The following is a 24,689-nucleotide window of genomic DNA, read 5'->3' as shown; positions in this document are numbered from 1 at the left end:
TGTTTATTGTAGTAAATGGGAGTAAATCACCTTGTTGGGGTGATTCTCTGCACTCAGTGGAATTACACCAGCAATTAATTTGGCTGTGTGAACTAAATATAGAGAAACATATTCAGTTATACACTTGGAAGATTAATTCTAATCTAAGTTCTTGTATTGGTACAGAGGTAATTGTATATTTAAAACCATGGGCAAAACCAGTTTGCTACCTTACATATTCTTCATCTGATCCTCTATATTTTTCTTCTCAGCAGCATAATAGATGGGTATATCCTGCCACTACATATCATTATCGTATCAGTGAATAAGACAGTTTACCTTTGCAGTCTATGGGATCTTCCCTGCTGCCATCCACAAAAAATTTCACAGTAGGAAACTCTCGAATATTAAATTCTTTTCTCAAATCATGTTGGTGTGTGACATCAATTTTGCCAAATTGGATTCTCGGAGCTTCTTTTTTAAGCTGTCGTGCAGCCTCAGCAAATTCCTCAGACAAATTCTGAGATGATTGAGATAGAGAAACATCTGGAAAGAGTCAATCAAAAGCAAATGGGTTACATAGGCCACAGCGTGAAGCTTTCCAGTGGAGGTTGTTGTGTCAAGTAGTAGCTTAAAGGGTTGAATAAGGTCTTTTATGATTCAGAAATAAATGGGAAATTATCTTTACTTTTTACTTCTTTGTATTAATGCTGACTTTTCCACCACTCCACATGTCCTCGGACCAGTCACAGTGAACAACTAGTAAGATTGCAATAGTCTTCTGTTGGGAAGAAATTACTTGGAATTAAGTAGTTTGACTGACTGACTATGCTGGGTATGAGTTAAAGGGAGGTCAAGAGTAGAGTTAGATATTACTCACATTAGGACTCATTAATAAGAAATAATATGAATTAATAAGCACTTAAAAATATTATTAAATATAAATATTAATCTAAATTAATAAACATTCTTAATATAAATATTAATCTTATTAAATCTAAATCTAATTAATAAAAATTGTAAGCACTTCACTGAGGCAGACCTTTGTAATGCAGAAACTACTTTTCCAAACAAGATACGGAGGAAGGAGAGCAACAGAGTATGGTCTTTTAGAGACTGGTGATGTGTTTCTGCATGCTGTGCTGTGTGTCAGCCCTTCTCTAGCTCAAACGACAGTTGTGTGTTTGGAGGAAGGAGAAGAGCCATCCTATTTGGGCCCTGGAGCTGTAAATTATGTTAACATGGAAAAAGGACAAGAAAAAGAAACTAGTCACACATCGGCTGCTCTGTATTCAAATAAGAGGTAAAGGCCTGGAGCTTTACAGTTTTGCAACTTGGGTGGAAAAGAAAATGAATTTGTCTCTCTTGATAAAATTGAGATACCCTATCTTGTTAAATTCCTTTTATTATAAAGAGCAAAAGCTTTTTTTTAGATTCTACACAGAAAATTTTTAGTTTCATCAATACACTTTCAAATAGGAACAGATGAAAAACATCCAATTAATCTTGGTTTCATACATTATGTGTATTTTGTGTGTATATATATGTGTGTGTTTGTATATGCTTACATATATACAGATATACTTAAACAAGCACGCACACATGTGTAAATCTACATAAATCAGCATAAATCTGACAATGTAACTTTCTTTGGTTCTTTCACAAAATTACAGCTGCACTTCTCTATATCCTACCTGGTGAAGACATTGCCCTACGTAATTATAACCAAAAAGTGAATGAACATTTATGTATGAGTTCTATAAATGAAAGATAAAAACACTACTCTAACTCAGTGCTGAGTTACATTTCTTGCATTATTCATCATTATCCTTGCTCTGAATCCCAGCCATCAATCATTTTCTTCCTCCTAACTGCTACAGTAGGGAGTGTGAAGAGTAACATTAAATAATGTTATTTTCTCAAAATATTAACATGATAGACCCTTCCAAATTCTGTCACATATAAACCCATCTTGGCTTAGGCTCACAGAAACCGTGGCACTGAAACAGCTGCTCCAGCTGCTAACATGCCAAAGGGTGTTCTTGTTAGTAGAACAAAACTTAATGTCTATTCAGGGGGCGCTCAGATACTATGGTGATGAATAGAAGGTGCTTCTTTCAATAAAGTAAATGAGCCTTAAGGCATCAGTCCAGAGCAGATTGTTCTAATTGCCTGTAAAATTACTGTTTCATCAAATAAATTTATTTTGATTTTACAGAGAGATTTTCAAAGAGATTTTATCCTAACTTCCAATTGCCTTTTTCTGAATTATAAAAATGGTCTTACAAACCTTTTCCCCAACAAGTTTGTAATGTGTTATCTCCTAGCACAAAATCAGTTGGAGTAGTATCTCCAGTTGTCTCAATATGTTCTTAGAGGTAACTGCAGAAAACCATATCTATTAGAAGTTCTGACCAGTTGACATAAGAAATAGCATGTCTACCCTATAAAAATACTGCTGCTTCTAGGAACACTGTGTATTGAGCCTTTATGAAATACCTTTGCTTAAAATGATTGTAAAGATAGGTGGACTTCTAAATAAAACATGGAGTACTTGCTATGCAGTTTAAGAGTGCTGATACACAATGGCTGCATGTGGCAGGGTTAGCTCAGAACAGTTAGACTGAGTTATTGGGCTTTGCAAGAGGAAATATGTATGGCTCTGGACAGAGTGCTGTTGGAATAAGGAGCAGGAAGCCACATCACAATTAGGGATCCAGCACCTTCTAGCTAACTCAAGGCAGTGTTTTACACCGGGGCAATTTCAATATAATGACTCTTTCCTAATTACCTAAGGTTGCACAGCTGTTTTACCACAATGGGGAATTTGGAAGATCAAATGCTTATTGCACAGTGAAATGGGACTCTCTTGGGAAGGGACAGAAGAAATTGTTGATGAAGTCCAGACACAGAAGCTGAAGTCACATAGAGGTTTCCCAAATATACAGGGGAATAATAAGCTTTGTGGGCATTAGACATGTATGTAGATTGTCTGGGTGTCTTTAGGATCCATTTTTCTCTGAAATATTTCAATTCCGAACAGATATTTTAAGAATGATCTCTTACCACTGAATGACCTGAATAGGCAGAGTTGAAGGTAACTAGTAATGTATCTAGCATGCTTAGGTAATGAGAGTTGGTAGAGTTAGTAGCTCCTGGCTGGAGCTGGGAAAAGTGCATGACTCCAAAAGTAATGACTGCACTCAGAGACCAGGAGGAATCTGAGTAGCATTAACCTGATAACTGCAAGACCAGAGTTCAGTGAGTGAACAGCTTTCTTCATCAGACAGATAAAAATTGTTTCCTTGACTACCCCGAAAGCATGTGGAAACATCCATCACACACCTTTCCCCTGCTTTCCTGAGTGATTAGACTCCTCTTCAGCTTTCCATCAATTCCTTTTCATTCCACTCATTCTCTGTTTGCCTCCCAGGTGCTTTATTTTTCAAGTTGCTTGAGTGTTGCAGGAAATCATCACTCCTTTTATTTGGAGCCTTTTCTTGAGTTTTGTTTCGCTTCCTCTGTTTTAGATTTTTATTGACACTGATCACTTCAGGCATTGTCGTGAGGAAGCAGCTGCTGAAGCTAACACAGCATCACAGACTTCATACTCAAGGAGAGATGAGCACCAGCAGAGTACAAGGACAGACACGGATGGGAGGTAACAGAGTTGGTGGCAAGGTCACCAGAGAAGACGTGGGGGTGGTGGGACACCATGTAAACCAGTGTGCTGTGCCACAACTGCCAGAAGGCAGAGGCCTTTCAAAGGCCATCAGCTCGGGAACAGCATTGTATTAACTACGGGAGAATGTCTTCATTATCAGTAGTTTTAGTTGTGTTGTAAATAAGAAGGAGGATGATTTAAGGGCTTGTTAAGATTTTTAATTTTTTTCCCTAGATAGTGGTTTCAACCTGTCTTTTGAAAGTATTACTGAATTTCCTCCCACCCTGTGTCATCGCTGTTTTGTGAAGTGTCCTTTTCAAAACAGATGTGAACCTCCAAAGGAACATCTTAACAGATTGCCACCATTTGATCATGGGTACAGAAGATCCTGAAAATAAATTATCCAGTGTCTGAGAACAATTCAGCTCTTTGTCTCAGATATGGGAAGAATTAAAGAAGGTGTCCTGGTTTAACCAGGATAGGGTTAAGTTTCCCCAGCAGTGGGGGGGAGCTCTAGCCGGGTTATTCAGATACCATGCGGACGTCACATCCTGGCAGGTCACATTTTTCCTGGCTCGGAGCGCGGTGCACTCGTGGTTTTGTACATCGTGCTTCCCACTGCTGTATTTGGTAGCTATTTTGCTCTGTTCATTGCCATCACTATTACTGTTATTGTTGTTGTTGGTTGTGTTGCTATTGCATTGTTGTATTAAACCTTTCCTTATTTCAGTCTTGGGGCTTTGTATTTCACTCCCTTTGTGGGGGAGGGGCAGCGGCCGTGTGGTCTCAGACCCCGGCAGGGGCTAAACCACCACAGAAGGTCACAGAACTAGGAGAGTTAGAAGCACCCATGCAGTGTCCTCTTCAATTTCTACTCTTTCTTTCCTTTTTGATAACAGTTGAGCTTGTTCCTCCTTCTTTAGCTAATTGCTGGTGGCCTCCAATTTCATTCTGCAGTCTGTATTGATGGTCTAGTGATTGCTGCAGTCATTGTGAATATGCCTGTTGTCATGCTAAATACTGATTTTCTAGCTGTTACTGTCTGGCATAGTCAGAAAGTCATTTTAGCAGTCCTACTTTTCAGCTTCTGCATAGGCTGCTTTTACAGTTTCACTACAGATATATAATTTTCTCTGTAGAAGACTCTTGAGATGAAGGATGGATTCATATTTAACATATCAGAGTGGAAGGATGTTAATCTTGCTGCAGTTGCAAACTTTCTTGTGTGACCTTGAATTCTCCCATTCTCTTCTACAGTGAGATACAGCCCATAATCTCCTGTGCTGACCTCTGTACTTTTAAACTGATGTTTGCAGTTCACTTGAGATCTTCTGCTATGCAAACATCGAGGTTTATTCTACAGTTTGGATACTTGAGGATTATTCTACAGTTTGGATCCTTATTCAAAGCATTCAATAAAATCAGCATGTGTAAGAGATACCTACATAAGGGACTCATGCTAATCAGTAAGTCTGTGCAGCAGGCAACTAGAACATCATCTAGTGACTCTTGTACCTGTGTTTCCACTGTCCTGCTCACTTTTATAGACACAGTTTGCAAATAATTTAAGTGACTCTTTTCAGAAGATTAACTCCCAAAAGACTGACACAGATTTCTGATGAAACCTACAGGAATGAGGTACCAACATTCCACTATCTTTCATACCCACATTCCACTATCTTTCAAACTGCACTAGATTCCTGCAGGAATCTTAGTTGTAAGAATACCTATTCTGGGTAGTTTTGAACTGTTTGCATTCACCTCCTGTGGTGAGGAGACTGCTGTATGCTGAAATGAGTTCTTAGCACAGGAGTGAGTATGCTTTGGATGTTGGCTTTGTAAGTGAGCTGACCATCTGATCTATATAATTGATTTAAGATCAGTCATGCCCTCTCTGCTTTCTAGAAATCCCCCTTTTTATGAACTATATATACATAGACATCAATTTCTTGTTTTTTTTTCAATAACATCACCTTCAGTTTTTGTGCCTTGAAAAGGAGGTATTGGTCTTTACGGATAACCCTTATCTTGCCTATTAAATGTCGTTATCTCAGCATAGTTTGTCAGTCACGGGCTACAGGAATCCTACAGCTGACCCAGTGCCTCACTGGATATACAAATGTACTGCTAGAAAAGGTAAACATCACTTTTTCATAAATGAGATTGCACTTGGCACACAAAGCAGCAGCATAAGGTCCGCACCACTGTGTGCTTGTCCTTAGGTTATCCCCATGTTTATCTAGGAACTGAAAACTTTTCACTGGAAAGGACAGGAGCAGTTATTCTCAGAGATCTGGGGAGTCAAACATTCTCTTGGGTCTGGGCCTTTTCCTGAATTCTTCTGATAGGCAGGAGAAAGTGGCATTAACATGTGCTCTGCACCCATTTTGTTTCCCAGAATATGCCACTAGCCAAGTTAAAGGCTTTCAGAACTAGAGCTGTAAGGGACTTGGGGAGTTGGTTGGTCTGGCCTAAGGGAAGTTAAACCATGTCTAAAGCAATCTTGAAAGCTGTTTGACTAATCTGGCTTTAAATATTGCCATGAATGGAGATACCAGAGCCCCCCTAGGCATGATCCAGTGCATCATTAGCCTTCCAGATAAATGGTCATCTTTATCCCTGCCTCTGATGTCTGCTGTGTTTAAACCCATTATATTGCCAGTGAAAATAAAGAACAGTTTAATACCGCTTCTTTACAGAAACAGTGTAGTTGGGTACATATAACATGTCTCCTCTCAGTCACAGTATGGTCAGTTGCTGATATGGGCTGATGCACTATATTTTGCCCCTGGGCTGGAGCATATTGTGGGCTGTTTCTGCCTCTCTGGCCTCAGAAAGCCTTAAACATGAATGGTATTCACTGTACTGTTTGGAGGATCTGAAGACTGTTCTTGCATGGATAAATATGGGACAGTTACAAAGTCCTGTGGAAACCATTCTGACAACAGAAAATTGGAAAGGTTTATGAAAGACTTTTGATGAGAAATTAAATAGGAGATGCTCTTTACTGCGTTCAGACAGTTGCTGTCCCTGGGAAAACTCGAGGAAGTTAATACATGACTTCAGCTGGTTACAGTTTGCAGTGGTGTGCAGCAGTGCTTTTAGTATTTGTGTTTATAGGTGTACAAAGTTTATTTTCCCTGTGATGATGATATTTCTTAGAGTGCTTGGGATTTTTGGTTTTGGTTTCTTTTTTGTTGTGGGTTTTTTTTTTTTTAAAGCAACAATATCCTGCAATGAAAGTCAACACAGGGACTTATATTCAGCTAATGTGTAGTGTAAACAGTAATATTCTCCCATGCAAGCAACACTGGTGGAAGATCTACCTTCTGTTGGTGGCAATTGCTCTATATTGCCTGTGCTAATAGGCATTTGTGTGGTATTTAGATCAGTTTAGCGTGGATGGGGAGATGCCACAGACTGCATCAGAAGAGCACTTTCAATTGAGTGTTGAGATGAGGTGCTCCTAGCACATGCAGGGCACGTAACTCAGCCAGGCAGGCAGCAGGGCTTGCGTCCATGAGAGAGTAGGCACGGTGCTGTGTGCTGCTTGCATTGTTTTCAGACATTGTTCTCTGTGTCTTCCTAAAAAACAAGAAGCCAGAACCTCTGTTCCTGTGTCCTTCCTCACCCTCTTTAATGCTGCCCCTTCAGCTACTTTTTTGTTGCAGAAGAGCGCAGGTTTTCTGGGTCATTGCTTTGTGTCCGTGCTGGGTACTTGCCCTGTGTACTTTGCTCAGCTCCGGAGGGTAGCCTGATACAGCTTGGCAGAAAGCCAGCGTATGTTTTTATAGTAAACCTTGCCTGAAATAAGGCAGGCAAGGGACACTGTGAGGGTGGAACTGAAGGGCATTAGGAGGAGTTGGGAGTCACTGGGCAGAAGACATTAAAGCAGGCCTCTCCTGATAAATATTGTGGGACAGGTAAGTAGATAATGGTATGCAACAGGGAAAGCATTAGGGTTTTCTCATAATAGATAGGCCCAAGGCAGATCCTAGAGTGTTGAATCAAAGCTTGGAGCTCAGACTTTTCTCTATGTTGGTACAGCACCAGAACAAATCCCACTTTCAGGGAAGTGTGGGATTCCTTCCCATTCTCTGATTGTGTCTCTTTGATTGAGAATGGGTCGAGAAGAGAAAGGTCTCAGGTCTTGCATTCATTCTGGATTTCTGAAGCTAATTCCTGGCAGCCCCACAGATTTCCTGTGTGATCTGGGGAATATTGCTTTGTATCTCATTATCTAAGTTCCCTTAATAGTTCCATGTTCACATAGATTGTATCTTTAGATAGCCTGTTTTAAGGAGTAGGACATAAAATATTAGGGCTTTATGGCTTCTCTGTGCAGGTGCATGTGCATGTCCCGTCTTTAATCTCTTTGTGCTGTGGCAATGCAAATGATTACATCAAATGCACCAGCTGGTTCAGCGTTGTGGACTCAGGTTTCCTACAGCCTGGGGCAGTGCCTCACTGCAGGATAGTTTTTCAGTGCCCCGGAGGCAGTTCAGGGGCGTGTCTCCAAAGGGAGCTATTGAGATTGAGACCAGTGATTTCTATATAACGTATCTGGGCTGTGGAGCTCGTTAGTCTTGTGAATAATTCCATAATTCTCTGCGGGGACTGGTGGAAAGGCAATCCATGAGTTTTCAGTAAGCCCTTCAGATAGACACGGTGACCTTGAATCCAAACCAGGAGGCAGTAAGGATCACTGGAGCAAGGTGTGGTTGGGGAACAGTGTTTCATCTTTGACTTTTTTGGAAGATGCAGCGTGGAATGGAAGAGTATGTTTGTCCTTCCCTTCTGAAGAAAGCTAGTTGTGAGGGTGGTGGGATATCAGAGAAAGAGGTCTAAGACTCTGCTCTGAAGTAGGGGGAAGAAAGCCTGATTTAGATCTCCCACATCCTTTGAGTGTCCAAGTCCCTGGGCTACTGTATTCTGAACAATTCTTTCTTCATCTCTTGTCTCTTTATGAAACTTTTCACATGTCTTCTTTCCATTCAGTATTAGGTCGAAATTCTGAAGTGTGTTGCAGTATCTCATTGTTGATCAGCTCTTCCAGTGCTAAGGAGGTTTGGCTGCAAACTCTTCTCTGACCTGGACATTTAGGTTCTGTGCTTTGAATCAGCTCTTACAAAGCTGAGAATAGAGCTTGACCAAAGTTCTTCTTATGAATTATTTTTTCACCAAAATAATGGATCTTCAGAGAGATCAAAACAGTTCACAACTGCAGACTGAATTTGTCAAATAGCTTTAGACCCTCCACAATTAAAAAATAGAATCTTGCTAAATTTCAACACTTTCAAAATTGTTTAAAAGTCTTAAAGTTTTAAAGAAATTTCTAATGTGATTATTCTGAAAGTTTTAAAAACATTTAAAGTTTCATAACATTGGTTCAGGGTTAATGAAATGTTTGGTATGATCCAAATATATTTTTAGTTTCGTTAATCTGTTAGTGTATTTTAGGTTTTGTTGTTGGAAGAATACAAGTGTTTTCAGATTGACCTACACTACTACTACTCTAATTATTATTATTATCATCATCATCATCCAGGTTTGGTAGTGAGGCACAAGAACAATTTACATGCACTTCTGCAAAGTTAGGATATCGCCTTAATTTCAGCTATCCCTTTCAAATATGGAATAGATTGGGGTTTTCATCTTGTGCCTGTCTCTAATGCCTGCCTCCAAAGGAGTGCTAGTTTGCAAGGTGTTTGTATAATTTAAGGCTAAGTGGATGTGTGCACTGAGCTCAGTGAGTATGGCGCAGTGAAGCAAGGTCAAGCCCAAGCAACAGAGACAAAGTTTTTGTTGTCTTATGCAGATTGAAGAGTTTCTGCTACCCGCAAACTGCTATGAATACAGCTTCATGTCTGTGGAGTGAGAAATTATGCAGCAGCTGAACTTTTAGATGGGTAACATCATGAGAATATACCTTTTGGCTTTTGCTTTTGTGATTTACTTTCTGTAAGGCTCAGATGGTCAGACCTTCTAATAAAGTTACTCCAAAGGCCCCACTAGTTCCCTCCCCATGAGGAATGAACATGACCCTAATAGAAAAACCACAAACCAACCTCCACCTAATCAAGTGCTAATTTCAGAGAAGAGTCCAATATAATGCAATTACAGACACCAAAATGTTGTAAAAAGACATTCCCTGAAGCCCAAACACTCACAGAGGAGAGATACCATCCGGCAAAAACCTCATACAAAGTGCTGATGAAAATAAAAGAGGAAGAAAAGCCCTCTCTGTTTTGTTTTTTTGTTTTGTTTTGTTTTTAATGCCTAGATTTTCACCCATCACTGCTGTGAAACACATACTGGCAAAATTAGGCAGTGGAAGCAGAGAATGCCAACTCAGCACTGTGTGAGGACCCATCTTACTCACAGTATCCGTCTTATGTAGCAGACTGGTATTTAACCACCCCAAGAAGGAATAAATTACCGTAGCTACAGTCAGAAATAGATACATGGAGAAAACCAAAACAAACAAGGACTACTGGAGGACAAAGCAACAGTAAAACAAGCATACCCGAGTGCCCCAGCATCAGTCGTGCTCTGCAGAGCCATCAGGGTAAGAGACAGTGGAAATTGATACTCACAGAACTCCACCAGCAGATACTTAGTTTCCTTCAATGCTCTGTCAAAGTTGCTCTTTTTCAGCAAGAGTACATTGTTCTCCTTTTTTATTTTGGGGAGTTTGGCTTTCTTTGGCTTTGTTTCATTTGGACTTATGCTGTCTGCTGCCAGGAAGCCTGTGAGAAACAGTAATGGCAGGAGGAAAAACCGATGTGTCTTCATCTTGTCCCGCCTTTGTGCAGTTACTGAGAAAGAAGGAAGCAAAGGAGCACTAAGCAGCAGGGTTTGCTGCTCAAATGGCTGCTGTTGTATCAGCCAAACCAAGAGGCTGATAAGGTTGATAAGAGAGTCTACCACCAGTGGAGCCAACTGCACATTTCCACTGAAAGATTAATATAGTTAATTACTTCCCCATCTTTAGCAGCATTTGGAAAAAAAAGTGTCTGTAGGGAAGGTGGGTTTACTGTTTCAGTAAATAATCAGAACCCTGGGGAGAGGGTGAGAGAACACAGGAGGAAATACTTGCCTGCAGAAGCACCAGTTGGTTCATAGTGCACTTCTCTCATTAGACAGCCTGCTCTTGTCACCGTTACCCAGCACAGAGCTGCAGACAAAACAGTGAGGTACCTGGGACAGTATTTGAGGGCTGCTCCTCTGCTTAATATTTGGTTGTCTGTTGCACTTCTGGAGCTACTTACAGATCTGATTCAGAGCATACTGAATGGGAGAAACTCTCATTGCTTTTCATATGTAATTTTAATGTCTGTGTTTCTTCAGTGCCTTGTCTGTGAGGCTCCCACCTCTCCTTAAGTGCCAAGTATCTTACTTATCTCAAGTAAGTTACTACTCTGTGGGTTAAACGAGATTTTGCCATTGGTTTTCCGTGGTAGCACAATTTCATGCAGTTAATATCTGTATAGTAAACTGAAGGGACCAAATATACTTTTTCATCCTTAGGATATCTATCAACTGTGTCTGTGAACAATGAGGCCTCCCTACCTAGTCTTTTCAGAACATTTTAAGAAATATCTTACAGAAAGATTAAGAAGGCACCGTTTACTAAGAAATGGTTATTTCTGTAAATATCTGCCAGTCTGTGATTGTAGCAGAATCATCTTTGTCCCTTAAACTGTGCTGAAATTTGTGAACTGCACACCTAAAGCTGTAGCCTCTCAAGAGGGGACCAGGTATTCTGGTGGTTGTTTCGTTGGCACAGACAAGGACACACCTGACTTGAGGACAGGTGGGTCCCTCCAAGAATGACTCTTCCTTCCTCTTGAGGAGCGGTAAGTGCTGCTTCACTTTCACAGATGAAAAATCTGGTATCAGGAGGGTACTGCTAAAAGGAACGAGTGTTCATAACGATGGTTGATGTGGTAACCTCCATTTTCTTGGGGGTGAAGGATCTTGGGTGGCATATTGCTTCAATTTAGGTTGTTTTCATGCCTGATGTGAGTGGGGCTGGGTTTCAAGTGAACTCTCCTATCAGACTCAAAGGCTTTGGGTTGTAATGCACCTTGAGATGTGTTCTATTAGCACTCATACAGGGTGCCTAATGAAATCAGAGGGAGCTGTGTATTCAGGCTGCTTGCAAGATAAGATCACACGTAAATACAGATGCAGCAATCAGGTACTGAATTAAAAAAAAGCAGAAAGATAAGAGTCTCCTGTTTGACTTTGTGGTCTTTTTCGCTTCATAGCAGGTTCTTTTTCCAAAGATGTCTTTCAAGTAACATACTAGGAGGGTTAAAATGCATCTTTCAGAAGTATAGGGAAAAACTAACAAGGCCTGTTGTAAGCTCAGAATGCAGCCTAAGGCTCCCAGAGCACAGGTAGGATGACAAAACCATTTGCTTAAAGAGCTGGTTTTTCCCCTGTCTGCCACTGAAACCAATAGCAGTCAACTCAAATCCATCCTGGAAACCTCCTACAAGGAAATAGGCACCATTTTGGAAAGGGCTTCTAACCTCTATGTCCTGGAAGGAAACTGCAGTAAGAGGAGGATCGTACAGCAGTCAGTCCTGCCAGGACAGATTTGCAATTAGGAAAGGAGTGGGATTTAGCAGAACTGAGTAGAAAATTGGTGAAGTACAATGTTTTCTTTTAGGCATACAGCAGATTAGGTCACATTTCTGAACATTTCTTCAACAGTGCTAACTAGTTCTGGCTCTTTCATTTTGAACTTTACAGTTTGAGAGCTATGGAAAATCTGCCTTCTGCAGAAGTCACAGACCAGTCAGCAGGAAGTGTAGGATGCAGGATAAATAAAATTCTTGGGCCTTTTGCTTTGTTACCACTCACACCCTGGAAATCGTGTGGTCGAGAGCCATTGACACATGCCTCACGTGTGAGCACCTTCTGTTTGCATTTCTCTATTTTGCCTCACAGATACAGTGATTTTAGAGTGATGTCAGTTACTGTTATTTATTGGCATTGAACACTTCAAGCTGTCACTACATCTACACTTGCAATACATAATGCAAAGGTGAAAGTAACTGCATAGTATGCCTGTGAGGTAGGTATGTACTGTTGGCTATTAAATAAGGAGAAAGTTGTAACTCAAAGGTTTAAAAGCAAATCTGGCTCTATTGAATTGAGGGAAAGATTCCTTTAGATTTAATGTGTAGGGTTGATTGTTAAGGACTTGATTACACTCCAGACAAGTTTATCAGAAGATTCTGCATCTATGAGTAAAGATCCAGTTTTCTTGACTTCCAAGGCTGGGCTTTAAATAACTGCAGTATCGTCCATTCTGCCTCTGCCACGTGTACCTGTATGTACTAGGAGAAACTGGAAATGCTGGACTTTTCTTTGCAAGTTTGTTTTACATGTAACTTTTTCAAGGTTGCACACTTCAGCTAAAGTGCAAAGCAAATGGAAGTCTTTGGCATTTCACCTTTGCTGGCCTAGTGTTTATTTTGTGTTTATTCCATGCCCCCAATGAAAATAGAACTCACAAGGAAATAAGTCAGAGATTCATCACTTTTGTTGGTGCTTAAGTTCAGTGTGACTCGCCATCTAGTGTATATTTAAGACATAGCATAATTACAGAGTCCTCAAAACACTAGTGGCATTTTATTTCTGTAAGCAGGCAAAGTAAACTATAAAATTTACAGGAATCAAGAGATAGATATTTAGAAAAGGACTCACAAGTGAAAGTTTAGAGGTGAGATAAAAGATTCATTCATCAACTGAAAAAGTAGAGGACAAAGATTATAATGAAAAAACATAGCACAATTTCTTTGCCAGAAAAGGAGGAACACAGTTTAAGAATCACGTAAAATAATGGGGAGAACAAGGAGCAGCGCAAACAACCTATTTATTCAAGCTGGTTTGCATTAATTTATCCAACATCACAAACTAGACAGCATCCAATACCTGGCTGTTTTAAAATGTATTTTCTTTCATTTCAGATGACTGATTCCTGTGGGTGTTCATCTGATTTTTTTTTTTCCCCACTGTTTGATAAGACATTGTTTATCATGAGAACAGTTATTAAATCATGGATACCTCAGTGTTTGCGGATTCTCAGGTCACCTTGCAGATTTTTCCATGGATGCAACAGGCTTCTTACATCACAGATTATTTCGTATTATGACTCTATAAACCAGTGTAAAAAGGAACTGCCGGAATATTTCAACTTTGCAAGTGATGTCTTAGATGAGTGGTTGCAACTGGAAAAGGTAGTATTTTTCTTTTACTTCATAGTCTTGGAACAAATCTCAGATGATACAAATGAATTTTCCTGATGAATACTGGATAGTATTAGTTGCAGAGTAGAATGCACTATTTTATTTTCTTTGTCAGAAATATATGTATCACTTTAAGAGATTAGTTGCCAGGGATGATTTGCTTGCTCTGGAGTTATTTTGGACTGAAATTTAACTTTTTATGGTTTGACTTCTTATTTTAGTATCTTCTGTTGCATCCTAGGATGGAAGACGACCAGCAAATCCAGCTTTTTGGTGGGTAAATGATGAGGGAGAGGAGGTGAAGTGGAGCTTTGAAGAGCTGGGATTTCTGTCTAGGAAAGCAGCTAATATACTTTCTGAGGCATGTGGTTTGCAGAGAGGAGACAGAGTTATAGCAGTTCTGCCTCGTATTCCTGAATGGTGGCTACTGAATGTAGCCTGTATGCGAACAGGTGAGTGACCTTAATGATCTCTTGGATGTAGAAAGAAAATAAATAGAAGATACAAAAAAATAGGCTAAATTAATTTGAGAAGAACGTAAGCAGGAATAAGGTGCTGTGCCCTGTACAATTCAGCTTTTGCATAGAAGGAGCGTGGCAGCACCCACTCAGGAACCAAAGCAACATTGTACTAGGTGCTGAACAGACCTGGTCCAGTTAAACGGCATCCTCAGTTGAAGCCAGTGAAGGTTGAATGGTTACAGTCTAAGGCCAGATTTGACCAGATACATTATCAGTGTTGCCAGTTTTAATGCAGTTAGTTACATGACTAGACTGATTAATAATTCAATACAATATTTTTTTGATCTGCTGTTACAGTTTTGCAAATTCTTAGGAAGAATATGACCTGTTGCATTTTTAGACAGCTAAACACCCATGATGGAATAATTCAGCACACCAACAGGGACATGATCAAGTATTTTTGTCCCACTTTTAAACTCTGTGATTCTTGCAGGTTGTAAATGGGGTTAAGACTCAAGGAATCCAATTTTATCATATCCAAGATTTTCTGGACTTAGATGTGGGAGCATCATTCAGTATCTCAGTGCCTCAGTTTCCCGATTGTAAAATTTGGTAGACACCTCTGAAGGTGCAAGAAGACTGAAATCGGTCTGTAGGTCAAGTCTGTTGAAATCCTTGGAAAAAGGAGCTATAGAAATGCACTAAATTGATTCCCCCCCCCCAAAATACGATTTCAGTCACGTTGTACTCAGTATCCAAACTTACGTTTGTTCACGTTACAGAATGAATCCAAGCTTGAGGGATTTGTTGATGAGCAATGTATGTAAGCTACCTGACCTCGATCTGTTTATTCCATATCAGAGGCATTAATTCCTTATTGAAATAAATAATGGCTTTATTCAAGACGTAAATATAATCCAAATGCTGGCCTTATTCATATACTTAATTAAGGGGGTGATAATCTCAACACTTCCTTCCTGAGTTACGAATCATGAAGAAAGTGCTCAAAAATACTCTAGATCTTACTCATGATCTAGATACCTTTAATATGGATGACATAAAACTGAACATCAGTGTTGCAGGGTTTGGAGGTCTTTCAGAACCAGATGATCCCAGGCCATTCCTAGGCCACAAGTCCACCCAAGCTCTGCCTTCAAACATGAGTTAAACTTGACTCGTGTTTCTCAAAGAATAAGTTTTTGGCAAGTAGCTCAGCTTTTCTACAGCTTGGGTCATGTCCTGTGATCATAATAAAGACAAATGGTCGATTTTCTAAATTGCTTGTTGCTTTTTTCCAGGAATTGTCTTTATTCCAGGAACATCCCAATTAACAGCCAAAGACCTCTTATACCGACTCCAGGCTTCAAAGGCCAAGTGCATCATTACCAATGATACACTGGCACCTGCAGTGGAATCTGTCATGGCAGACTGCCCGTTTCTGAAAAGCAAACTAATTGTAGCCAAAGGGAGCAGAGATGGGTGGCTGAACCTCAAAGAACTTTTTGTGTGAGTATCAAGCAGTATTACCATCATCCCTATGAGGTGAAGGACGCTGTATCAGTAAGGTGACATTGCTGAGTCTTGGGATTAATTTCCAAAACACAAATGAGTTACATTTTTGCATCCCTCTGCCAACTCACTGTAATCACTACATTAAGTACAAATCCCTCCAGTACACTTTTTGGAAGCTGTATTCAGGTCTTTCAGCTTCTCCTTACTCAGCAGCCTGCCAGCTTTTAAAAGCTATCTGCTGCTACTGTGATCACAAGACAAGCACAGGAAGTACTAATCTTGCAGGTGTTTTGTGCTTGTCTTCTACAGCCCAGCCTAATGTCTCTTGAATTCCTTGAAGATACCCACTGCCAGCTCTTGGTGCTCAGCTAACGTGGCATCAGTCATTTCTTCTCCTGACTATCTTGGTAGCACAAGACAATCAGAATTGTTCATCAGTCTCTTGACCATAAATGGTATAATTCATGTCTAAGGCATAATAGCCTGAATGTGGCCCCCATTGACTTCAGACTGGGAGACAGTATGTGTTGAGGCAGAAGTTGGTTTTGCATCTACCTACTGTTCATAACAAGAACCTTGAGTGCTCCTGCAAAATAGTGGTAGACAAAGTGACTGGAATGTACTGTAGGTGCTCACATCTTGGAAGTTATGGCATACAGAGCACACTCATGACTAGCAAAATGTGCTCTCTAACTCTTACCTGTGGTATCTGATGCAACTATTTAGTGAGGTCGTATAGTTTGGGGCCATTTTCCTGTTTGTCTCCTAAACCTTAAAAAAACACTGCTTCCTTTGTGAAAAACTACGTGTAGTAACTGTCATATACTGTTTCTTCTGAAGGGTGACATCTGCTGACCATAAATGTGTCAAGACAAGGAGTGAAGACCCAATGCTGATCTATTTTACTAGTGGAAGTACAGGCTCTCCAAAAATGGTGGTGCAGTCCCACAGCAGTTATGGCATCGGATTTGCAACCAGTGGCAGGTATACCTTGCAGTCGCTCCCAGTGTCCTGAATAAGTGACAGGATCGCAACTAAATCGAAAATGTGACCATAAAAGCTCCAGTAAATGTAGGCATTTCATGGGTGTAGGATCTTGTTTTCTCCTCACCTTTCCCCTCTCATGGCGAAACCCTTGTTATCAAAATCTTGAAGACTTGGTTGAGATCATCAGACACAGTGTTCTGTTGCTCAGGGGGCTGATTGCAGACTAGCAATAAGGATAGCATCCTTATAGCAATACCAGATAAAGTCAATTGCTTTAGTATTATGTAAACCTTCCTTGAGAACCAAAGCAACCCTGGACCATAGCATTATACCTTAAAAAGTTAGAGTTCGGTTTGAATCTGTGGCTTGGTACTGATTTGCTTTCACTGATCATCTTTTATTCATGCTTCCCAAGGAGTGAGAAATTTCATGAAGATCGAAGGATATATTTCCCAAGGCATTCTGAGTTGGAAGTTGGTGGCATAGAGTCCATAGAGGCAATTGGTTAGTTTCCTAGAGAAATAAGATGTGATTTAGCTGATGTCTCTAATCCACAAGGTGGGAAAAGCCTACTCCAAATGATCTGCTTGCATCTAGATCCAGAATCTGCAACTGAAGCCAAGGATGTTTTGCACTGTTCAGGAGAAAAGCAAACACTGGAAATGTTAAACAGGATGGAGTGAAGGGAAATAAGAAAATGTTTAACTTTCTAAAGAGCCCCACTTGCTGATGCTGCATCTCTAATGGAAGCCTTCTGCCCTTTCCTTTAATTATGCTGAGACCTGTGCCTGAGTCTCTCACACCCTATGAAGCATTTTTTTCATCTCTGCTTTATCATCAGGTACTGGATGAACTTGACTCCTTCAGATATAATGTGGAATACCTCCGATACTGGCTGGGTAAAAGCAGCTTGGAGCAGTGTTTTTGCACCATGGATCTGTGGATCATGTGTCTTTGTACACAATATGCCACAGTTCAAACCAGCAGTTATTGCAGAGGTAAGCATATCATTTTATACTGTGAGTTTTATTTCCATTTTGCATAAATGAAGCAAACAAGCTGGGCTCCCCTGCATGGGTACCCTGTAGCAGCAGGGATAGTACTTCCATCCCAAGCATTCATCCCTCCCTTTGCTGCCCAGTAAGCTAGAGGAACAAGTGTTTTCCTTCCTGGTTAGGCCATGTGACATGGCTACAGTGTAGGGGAGATGTGGTGAAAGATGCAGGATAAAAAGAATTCAGGATCACTGCTGTCTCATCCCGTATTTAGCCTAAAGCTCACTTCAGATACAGACTTCCAGCTACTTTGGGCTCAGGGTGAGCATGGGCCAGTAATCAGAGTATGGCATAGAGCTGAATCAGGGCCCCATTATCCTGAATTTTCAATTAGTTGTCGGAATGCCTATTCCTCCTCTCTGCCATTTTGCAAAACCAGTCAGCTGGCCTGTTCTCCTCAACGTTGGCCTCTTGTGTGGAGAGGAGACCCAGACTTTCCCAAGAATAAAATTGGAAAAGCTTTGGTCTAGTTCACTATTGTCACTTGGTCTTGAGCCTGGGACACGGTCACCTTGGGAAGCAGAAAACACTCTTAATTGGAACTACTACTCTCAGTAGTCATTCATTTACACGAGTGATTTTTGTTGGACAGAAAGTACTATATTTTCTACAGCAGTGGCACTGACTGGTACAGCCACTCTGAGGTCAGGATTCATAGTCACTAATCCATAGTCATTCTCTGTGTTGAATGTATGTTGCATTTTTATGGTTTTCATTTGGCAGACAGTTGAGCATGTAAGTTGTGTTAATCACATGCATGTTTACAGAGTCAGACTCCCCATTACATTTTCTTTTCAACAAAATAAAATTCTATTTTTCTAGACTCTCTCAAGATATCCCATCACTGCCTTTTGCACAGCTCCCACTGCTTACCGCATGCTGGTCCAACATGATTTGAGCAGGTATTGCACATCTGTCTGTTGCAGGGGTAGCAGAGAGAGGCTGGGATGTAATGCTGTGACAGCTCTGACTGCTTAGTTCCTTATGTTGCTTAATTTTTTTCAATTAAAGGAAATTTAATTAGCAAAATTTGCTCTCAGAAAAGAAAGCTATGTTCTGAAATATGAGAATAACACCTTAGGCCATTCAGGCTTCAGGAATGGGTCTTTGAAAAGACAGCACAGACGAAACAAATGAGATTTTTTTTTTTAAGTTGTCACTTCTTCTGAACACGGTTCACAGTTAAATTTAAGTCAAGGTTTCAGACAGCACTGGATCAGGGAATTACTGGAGTCCTGTGGAGTTGTTCCCATATACTTGAGAATGATGTGAGCAGTTAGACTTTCACATGCTGAGAGTTATTTGGCAGCTGTTCCTACCAGTTTGTTACACTGTAAAATACTCGGCTCATGAGTAGTCAGTGTGATTTGTAAGGAGTTTTCACATCTTCAGTAAGGTACTTATCCTTCTCACATAGGTCTTTCATCCTGACAAAAGTTAACCTGGTTTAGCAGAGAGCTCAGACTCTGTGTTCCTATTCAGCCTTCCTTTTGCTCTAGAAAATTCTTGGTGTTTTATTTGATCTTGGATGTTGGCACATAACTCAGCTTTCCATGAATATCTGATGTTCTTGTTCAGATTTCTCCTTCTTGTCAGCTCTTCCAAGAAAACACCTTTGCTCACTCTTTTTCCAGAAACCTACATCCAGTGACACAGAGATAAACCACGTTATCCTCAGTAGTAACACGAGCAATCTAGGAGTCCAATCCAGGACTGTGTAACAGGATGATTACTGTAATTTCCAAAGTAACTTGTGAAGTTTCAGGCGTGCTTACTTCAAAAGTTGAGGGAGGCTGTTCAGTTAAGGCCATTCACTGCTCTTTTCAGGAATTAAGAAAATTATTTCATTTGCTATTCCTCTTAAGCTACAAGTTCATGAGTCTGAAACACTGTCTATCTGGAGGGGAACCACTCAATCCTGAAGTGATGGCGAAGTGGAAAATCCAGACGGGGCTGGATATCTGTGAAGGTTATGGCCAGACTGAAACAGTATGTTTGCATTAATTCTTGCAGTATGCCCTTTCAGAGGTAATAATACCAGAGGCACAATGTGCTTGATAAATCAATGGAAAAGGGGAGAATCATTTAAATGAACTTTTTAAAAAAGAGGCTATATGTAATTATGATTATATAGTTCCAAAATCAACTAGCTGCGTATTTTAATGTTTAAAGGAAGTACTATGACTCCAGACTTCAGCCCCGCAACAAAAACCACACCAGAGATTACCTCAGATAAAATAACCTTAGTAGATCCCTTCATCATCTTTACTTAAAAGGCAACATTTTAAAAAATCATTTGCTCTGGGTACCAATTTGGCCTGTCCAAGGTTTTAATGAAAAATATTAAATCAGTTCACATCCCAGACTTCTCTGTAAGTGAACATTAATGAAACTATTAAGAGTCAGATTTCAGGCATTCTCTCCTCTTACACTTGATATGGTCCCAAATTAATTGTCCCATTATTGAAATAAGATCTGTAATAATTTCACATCTGCTGTCTTGCAAATTCAAGTGTTTGCAGAAGAACCAACTGGCTCAGACTGAGTACAGGCAACCTCATTCCACAGGGCTGATCTGAAATGCCTCTCAACTCCTCTCTGATGTGCTTGAGAACCACAGTGCTTTAGTCCTGATTCAGCCCTTGTCACAATGAAGTCATGAAGAGGTGTCATGCCTAATGCAAACAATAATAAAGTCTACAAGATGTTGCACAAATTAAAAAAAAAATTATCTATTATACAGGTGACAATATGTGCCAATATGAAAGGAATGGAAATTAAACCTGGCTCATTGGGAAAAGCTGTTCCCCCGTATGATGTGCAGGTATGTTGATATGTCACATCTGAGCTCAGCTGCAGTTGTGGGTACAAGAGTAAGGGAATGCTGTCTCTGTCCCTTCTCTGTCCTGCACTGTGCTATAACAGATACTTCACTGAGCTAATCAAAGCAATAACAATACGTCCTTTCTGCAGATCATAGATGACCGTGGGGCTATTCTGCCTGCGGGAGTGGAAGGCAACATTGCTGTCCGAGTTCAACCGACGCGACCATTCTGTCTGTTCTCTGAGTATGTGGTAAGTATGAACTGGTCTGTCTGTGCCTGCTGAGAAGCTCAAGAGAGACCCAGGGCAAAGTTCTGTTGGCTTATTCAAGGAGCAGAATTTCATCCAAGATCTTCACGAGGTCTCACTAGGTTGGTTGAGGGCTTTGAGCCTGATCAGTACATCGTTCTGCTATTCCAGGAACAGACTGACTGGCAGAGTATAGCTTCAAGATGCAACATGAACCAGGGATTACCTTGTTCCAGACCTGTCCCTGGCAGCTGGCATAGGCTTCATGTTCAGCGCATCACTCCTTTCCCTTCCATTCCACTCCTATTCTTGGTTAAGTGTTCACAAAGGAGGCCCATAAAGGCTACTCTAATATGTCAGAAGCTCAGGGAGGCTTTCCAAAGAACACAAGTATCTTACTCCCTCATACCACTGTCAGAGGTACCCACAGATTAATCTTTTAAATCTTTAAAATTTACACATTCCAGCATGCACATATTTCTGTTGTCAGAGACACCTTTGTACAGTTGCCTGTCACACAGATGATGTGCACAAGATCAACAGCACAAAGACAAGCTACAGCACAGAACCCTCAAGTGTAGATGATCGTATGGCTTTGTGTCAGCGGTGTACATAATCTAACATTACTATTCAAATGGGAATGCTCTACCTACTGAAAGCAGAACAGGCTTTAAAACTGTGTTGGAAGAACGGCTATTTCGGTTCAGGTCAAAGGTCCATCTAAGCTAGTATTCCGTCTGTGGTGGTGCTGAGTTGTAGCACATACTTAAGAAACACTAGAATCAGGCAGATATATTCTCCACTGCATTTGAACTGTCATGTTGAATAAGCTTTGGGGAACCTATGTATGTGTTTAACCTTCTTCTGAACCCCATAATATTAGGGTATTTGTAGCATCCTCAAACAACAACTTGCACAGAATAATTGCTCACTATGTGATTAAAAAACTTCTTCTGGTTCAGTACTATTACTTCAATTTTTCATTATGTCTTCTGTTGTCAAGGTGTTTTTCTTGGGTAATCTAGACCCAATAGATCAATGTAGATAATAAAGTTTTTCCTGTAGGTCATCTCATTTGTGTTTTGGTCTTGAAGATTGGGGGAAAAAGTTTACATTGACAGGAGGTTATTGTGGCAACCCCCTGCAATGATAAATCATCTTTCTGAAGACAGTGAGTTACACATTTTAGTAATTTTCTGTGATGGATGGGCATTTTGATAGAGCACAGCTTTTTTCCCCTAGAATATGAATCCATATATACACAAGTGCTTTTTTCCACCTCTTGCATATACACAAAATTGCTAATTAAAGCAGCTCTCTTTTTTTAATTGAAGACATAAAATTCAACATACTTATTTTGAGAACAACTTAAAAAATTGTCTTGATCATATTTAGCACTACTGCAAAGTAAATGCATTACATTTCACTAATAATCAGATACACTTTTGAAATGTCTGATTGTTGTCAGGATAATCCAGAGAAAACTGCTGCCTCTGTGTGTGGAAATTTTTATGTCACTGGGGACAGAGGGATTATGGATGAAGAAGGATATGTCTGGTTTGTTGGAAGAGTTGATGATATAATTAATTCTTCTGGGTAAGTCAGTTGCTTTTAGATTTGTTCATTTGCCTGTTAAAATTCAATCTGGAAAGACAATTGAATGGCTAGCTTGCTACGGCTGTCATACCTGCATTTTCCCCTAGGTATCGTATTGGCCCATTTGAAGTTGAAAGTGCATTAATACAACACCCTGCAGTCTCAGAGTCAGCTGTTGTCAGCAGTCCTGATCCAATTAGAGGGGAGGTAAAAAGAACAAAAAATATATAAAAAGAAATGGACTTCATTCTAAGCATCAAGTTCCGTATGTGCACTAGGCTTTCTTGAAATTAAATATGTTGCAGATTTTTAAATTAAATGGGTTAAAAAAATTTTAAAACCATACCTTGACAGATCTTAGAATTTCAGAATTCTTTCCCTGTTTGGCTCCTCTGATTTACTGTGGCATTTTTTGTCTAAGAAACAGAATTCAAATTATTTCTCTTTTTCTCACTAAGCACACGGTGGCAATGATATCCAGAGTGCTTAATTTCTCTTTTTATATTTTTCAACTTTGCAACATTTCTTTGAGCCCTGGGGTGAGATTTTCAGTTGTCTTTTTTTCTGTTCTACAACTTTTTGAAGGTTTAATAGTGTATAAAGTTAAGAAGGAAAAAAAGTGGAAAAATAGCAAAAAATCCTATGCTGCAGAATATATCCTTCATAACATTACATTCTGTAATAAACATCCAGTGAAAAGCGAAATTAAAGAAAAACCTCAAATTTTTGTATTTTGAATTTTGATACTCAGTTTTGGCAACAAATGTATCCCTTTATTCCCACATCTGGAAGTTAATGGAGTCCCTTAACTTTTGTGGTACAGGTAGTCAAAGCCTTCATTGTTCTAGCTCCTGCTTTTGTATCACACGATCCAGAAAAATTAACTCATGAGCTTCAGCAACATGTCAAGAAGGTGACTGCACCTTACAAATATCCGAGGAAGGTAGGTACACCACAAAAAAAGATAGGTCTTCTAATTGTATGAAAAATTGACATTTTTGTCCTGCCTTGGCTTCTTTTCAACTGTATTCTGGCAAACACTCCAACCATAGTTAAAAAAAAAATAAAAGTAAATTACAGAATCCGTTACAACTGTAGCCTTGCGTTCACTGTTTGTTCTAGAAGGAACCCAAAGGGAGGAAATAGTAATGTAACTTAATCTTTATAGGGTCTAGTCTTCCTTTCATGAAGTACTAGGGTTTTCACAGCAACTCAAATGGGCAAGGCGTTCAGCTCTTATCAGTTCCTCCCTTGGGCTCTGTTCAGACTCAGCCAAAGCAAAAGGGAAGTTCCTGCTGGCATCAGAGGGGTTGGAATTCATCCCTTACAACCAGGAAAGACACCAATAAGTCTCTGTCCTGACAGCTGAAGCACTCATCTCTTCAGGATTATGGTACTTGTCCCTGCAAGTACTGCCTGTGCAGTCAGCTAAAATGTGTAGTAAGGAATGTCACTGTCCCAGCCCCAAGCTGTGCAGCTTCCCATCTTTTTACACCAGCCATAATAAAGGTGTGTCTTTCCCTGCACCTGGGAGATTAATCAGAATGTATTTGGCTAAAAGTGAGCATTTTTGCCTTCCAGGTGGAATTTGTTCGGGATCTGCCGAAGACGGCTACTGGGAAAATCCAGAGAAAGGTTCTAAGGAACAAAGAGTGGGGAAGGGTATAACATGATCTGGAAACTGAGGACAGAAAATTTTTGTCATCCGAACCAACCATAGCACATCACATTTGACATGTGGTCATGACCCAGAGCACTAGGAGAACATATGGAAAATCAAGCTATGGAAACAAAAAGGAGATAACACTCATATGGCTTGAGGATATGTGATATTAGAACCACTTTTGCCATCAACCCACAAATTTTCAGAAGGGAGAAGGTACAAGTAATTAAGAATGAGAAATGGGAGAGAGAAGGGACAGATCCGGGAGCTTACAAAGGTTTAATTTATTTACTGTAATTAGTATAAACAACTTCCTTTAAAAAAAAAAAAGTGTAACTACAACATTTTGATAATTACAAATATACAAATAAATGATAAATTAATAAAAATAATCTTTGTCCTGCAGTGGGTATCAGCAGTGAAATGACATTCTCT

The 24,689-nt window shown here is 40.0% G+C and overlaps 2 protein-coding genes across 6 annotated transcripts in view; one reads left to right on the top strand and one right to left on the bottom strand.

Moving 5' to 3' along the window:
- Positions 1 to 12,546, bottom strand: part of PDILT (protein disulfide isomerase like, testis expressed) — a 30,072-nt gene extending 17,526 nt beyond the window's left edge. The window contains 5 exon segments of the mRNA XM_074885515.1: positions 319 to 525; positions 10,240 to 10,461; positions 10,592 to 10,651; positions 10,654 to 10,742; positions 12,518 to 12,546. Of these exon segments, the coding sequence (XP_074741616.1) occupies positions 319 to 525; positions 10,240 to 10,461; positions 10,592 to 10,651; positions 10,654 to 10,742; positions 12,518 to 12,546 (607 nt within the window).
- LOC141950782 (acyl-coenzyme A synthetase ACSM4, mitochondrial-like) lies at positions 3,549 to 24,646 on the top strand. Of its 5 annotated transcripts, none has more exons than XM_074886072.1 (15): positions 3,549 to 3,640; positions 9,927 to 10,211; positions 13,630 to 13,899; positions 14,150 to 14,360; positions 15,668 to 15,875; positions 16,722 to 16,865; positions 17,710 to 17,866; positions 18,746 to 18,825; positions 19,789 to 19,912; positions 20,667 to 20,747; positions 20,897 to 20,998; positions 22,464 to 22,591; positions 22,699 to 22,798; positions 23,415 to 23,534; positions 24,173 to 24,646. In XM_074886072.1, exons 3-15 carry the CDS (start codon positions 13,630 to 13,632, stop codon positions 24,257 to 24,259), a joined length of 1,812 nt encoding a protein of 603 aa, XP_074742173.1. In that variant the 5' UTR covers positions 3,549 to 3,640; positions 9,927 to 10,211; the 3' UTR covers positions 24,260 to 24,646. The 5 variants fall into 5 exon arrangements, with proteins under 5 accessions (XP_074742173.1, XP_074742176.1, XP_074742172.1 ...); XM_074886071.1 differs by lacking the exon at positions 3,549 to 3,640 and adding an exon at positions 7,488 to 7,566; XM_074886075.1 differs by lacking the exon at positions 9,927 to 10,211 and having other exon boundaries at positions 3,592 to 3,640.
- The last annotated feature ends 43 nt before the right edge of the window (positions 24,647 to 24,689 follow it).

The sequence above is a fragment of the Strix uralensis genome, chromosome 16, assembly GCF_047716275.1.
Source record: "Strix uralensis isolate ZFMK-TIS-50842 chromosome 16, bStrUra1, whole genome shotgun sequence".
NCBI lineage: Eukaryota > Metazoa > Chordata > Aves > Strigiformes > Strigidae > Strix > Strix uralensis.
This window is presented reverse-complemented; position numbering and strand designations above follow the sequence as displayed.

Coding starts and splice junctions, on each gene's coding strand:
- LOC141950782 (XM_074886072.1), top strand. CDS start 13,630: ATGACTGATTCCTGTGGGTGTTCATCTGATTTTTTTTTTTCCCCACTG. Junction 16,866..17,709: donor GGATTTGCAACCAGTGGCAG/GTATACCTTGCA, acceptor CTTTATCATCAG/GTACTGGATGAACTTGACTC. Junction 23,535..24,172: donor CTTACAAATATCCGAGGAAG/GTAGGTACACCA, acceptor TTTGCCTTCCAG/GTGGAATTTGTTCGGGATCT.